This window comes from Austrofundulus limnaeus, unplaced genomic scaffold (assembly GCF_001266775.1).
Source record: "Austrofundulus limnaeus strain Quisiro unplaced genomic scaffold, Austrofundulus_limnaeus-1.0 Scaffold65, whole genome shotgun sequence".
In the NCBI taxonomy this organism is placed as follows: Eukaryota; Metazoa; Chordata; class Actinopteri; order Cyprinodontiformes; family Rivulidae; genus Austrofundulus; species Austrofundulus limnaeus.
This window is the reverse complement of record NW_013952467.1, coordinates 1,899,140-1,901,161: the sequence shown is the minus strand read 5'-3', so window position 1 is coordinate 1,901,161 and position 2,022 is coordinate 1,899,140. Positions and strand designations below refer to the sequence as shown.

The following is a 2,022-nucleotide window of genomic DNA, read 5'->3' as shown; positions in this document are numbered from 1 at the left end:
ATTTAATGGAACTTTAATAATGGCTGATAGCTCATCTTCCCCTGGTGTTCGTGCTGAGAATTCATGCCAGCAGGCTTCCTGCGTGAGGCCTGGCAACAGGAAGTGGGGTGCCTGCCTAATCAAGAGGACGTAAACATGCCCCCTCCCCGAGGAAGGAGGGAACATTCCTCAGACAGAGCAGGTTTTACACATGGCGTTGGTAACAGAACAGATCAGTGAGTTACACTAAAGAAAAGATGTAAAAAAAAAGGTTTGACATTAATTGCTTTAAGTTTTCTTTGATCCTTCAGAGTAAAAGCTCCCCTTCAAGTTTCTGCACAGAAAAGTCTCCAGCATCAAAAGAGCTCCTTCTCTTTTAGTTTGACTTGAATTTCATTTCATCACCCGAAGCTTTGTGTCTGAAACCGACAGCTTGAACAGCGGCGGTGTGCCACGCTGATCCCAGAGCAGCGCCTACGTTGATCACATCTGTTGGTTCCTGATAACAGCTTAGAGTTTCACACAGATGGACTTCATTGTGTTTACAGTGTCGTGTGTGTGTGTGTGTGTGTGTGTGTGTGTGTGTGTGTGTGTGTGTGTGTGTGTGTGTGAGGACATGTCTGTGTGTTTGTAGAAGGTGGGAGGCGTGTTGATTACACGCTCAGGTACAGTGTACACAGAAGCTGTGGCGGTTTCAGCAGGTGCAGGGCACACAGCAGTGCAGAGGGGACAGCAGAGCCGCAGTAAGGACACTGCAGTAAACTCTYTGACCGAGGACGTGCAGGTTCTCAYTCTGTGCGTTCGTCCCCAAAAGTCRGCACCTCTTTGTTTTATGTCCTCCTTTTTTTTGTTCCCACCTCTCGCGTTAATCTCTCACCTGTTGTCTCCCTCCCGTGTCCTCCCCAAATCTCCTTTCAGAGGATGGGCTCAGCGTCCCGCTTCCTGAGGAGATGTCTTTGGGTCGGCTCCTTCGGCGCGCCTCTTCCAAAGCCTCCGACCTCCTGACCTTAAACCCCGGGGCGGGGGGCTCGTCGTTGCGCTCGGGACTGGACGGCGAGATCATCTTCTCCAAAAATAATGTGTGCGTGCACCCTGCGGAGCCGCTCCCRGGCCTGGCCGAGCACCACCCAGGTCAGGCTGGACACACAGTTTCTAAACAGGCTCTTCTGGAATCTATTTGTTACTGAGCTGTGTCTCCAGTTTGTTTGCACAACTCTTTACAGTCATGTCAGTGACAATGACCCCGCTCTATTTCCTGCATTTTAATATGGACTCTAAATGCATTAAAGAGGACATATCATGCAGAATCCACTTTTTTCATTAAATACATTTTGTTGTGTACTTGGAGTCTCTAGGAGTGCAGAAAAGTTGAATTTAGTCTCTCCTGGTGCTGCATAGATATCTGGATATTCTGTGTAGATCATATTTTTCATTTTGTTCATTTTTCTCTATTTTCTACGAGGTTTTCTGAACTATTGCATCACAGTATTTGTGACAGACTGCCAAATAAAGTCTGGACTTACCAACTACAATTTGGTGGTCTTCATTCTCCTCTGGCTCTGGGTCAGACTCTGACTCCAACATGTAAGGCTGGATGGACAAATCTTCTGTTGTTGATATTGTTTAATTACTGTAATTATTAAATATAGTCATAAACCTCTCTATCAAATTAGAATAAACCGCTCTGGAAGCTGGAGAGGGCTGGGTGTGAAGCGGCTCGTTTGGATTTAAAGAGGCAGCATCCAAACGAGTTGATCTGAGACACGCCTCAGAATAGAGGTGAAAGATGGGCTTGTGGAGTTACAATAAGGAGGAATTCAGACCAAAGCTTTGCAGTTCCGCTTTATATAGGTCCTGACTGAATGATTTAATGTAAAAAAAGGATTTAAAGGATTTCTCCTTATAAAAAAAGGTGTCTATCATTTTATTGTTAGTGCACGCAAACTTCTGATTGTGTTTACATTTTCATTAGAAATGTGATGGATTTTATATATTGTAACATCTCATATATCAACCTATACACATATACAGTGTGTGTGTGTG

The 2,022-nt window shown here is 45.0% G+C and overlaps 1 protein-coding gene across 3 annotated transcripts in view; it reads left to right on the top strand.

Moving 5' to 3' along the window:
• tbc1d16 (TBC1 domain family, member 16) overlaps positions 1–2,022 on the top strand; it is a 28,771-nt gene that overhangs the window by 4,116 nt on the left and 22,633 nt on the right. For all 3 annotated transcript variants that reach the window (XM_014010144.1, XM_014010143.1, XM_014010142.1), the window contains one exon: positions 898–1,110. In XM_014010144.1, coding sequence (XP_013865598.1) covers positions 930–1,110 — 181 coding nt within the window. In that variant the 5' untranslated portion in view covers positions 898–929. The remainder of the gene's footprint in view (positions 1–897; positions 1,111–2,022) is intronic.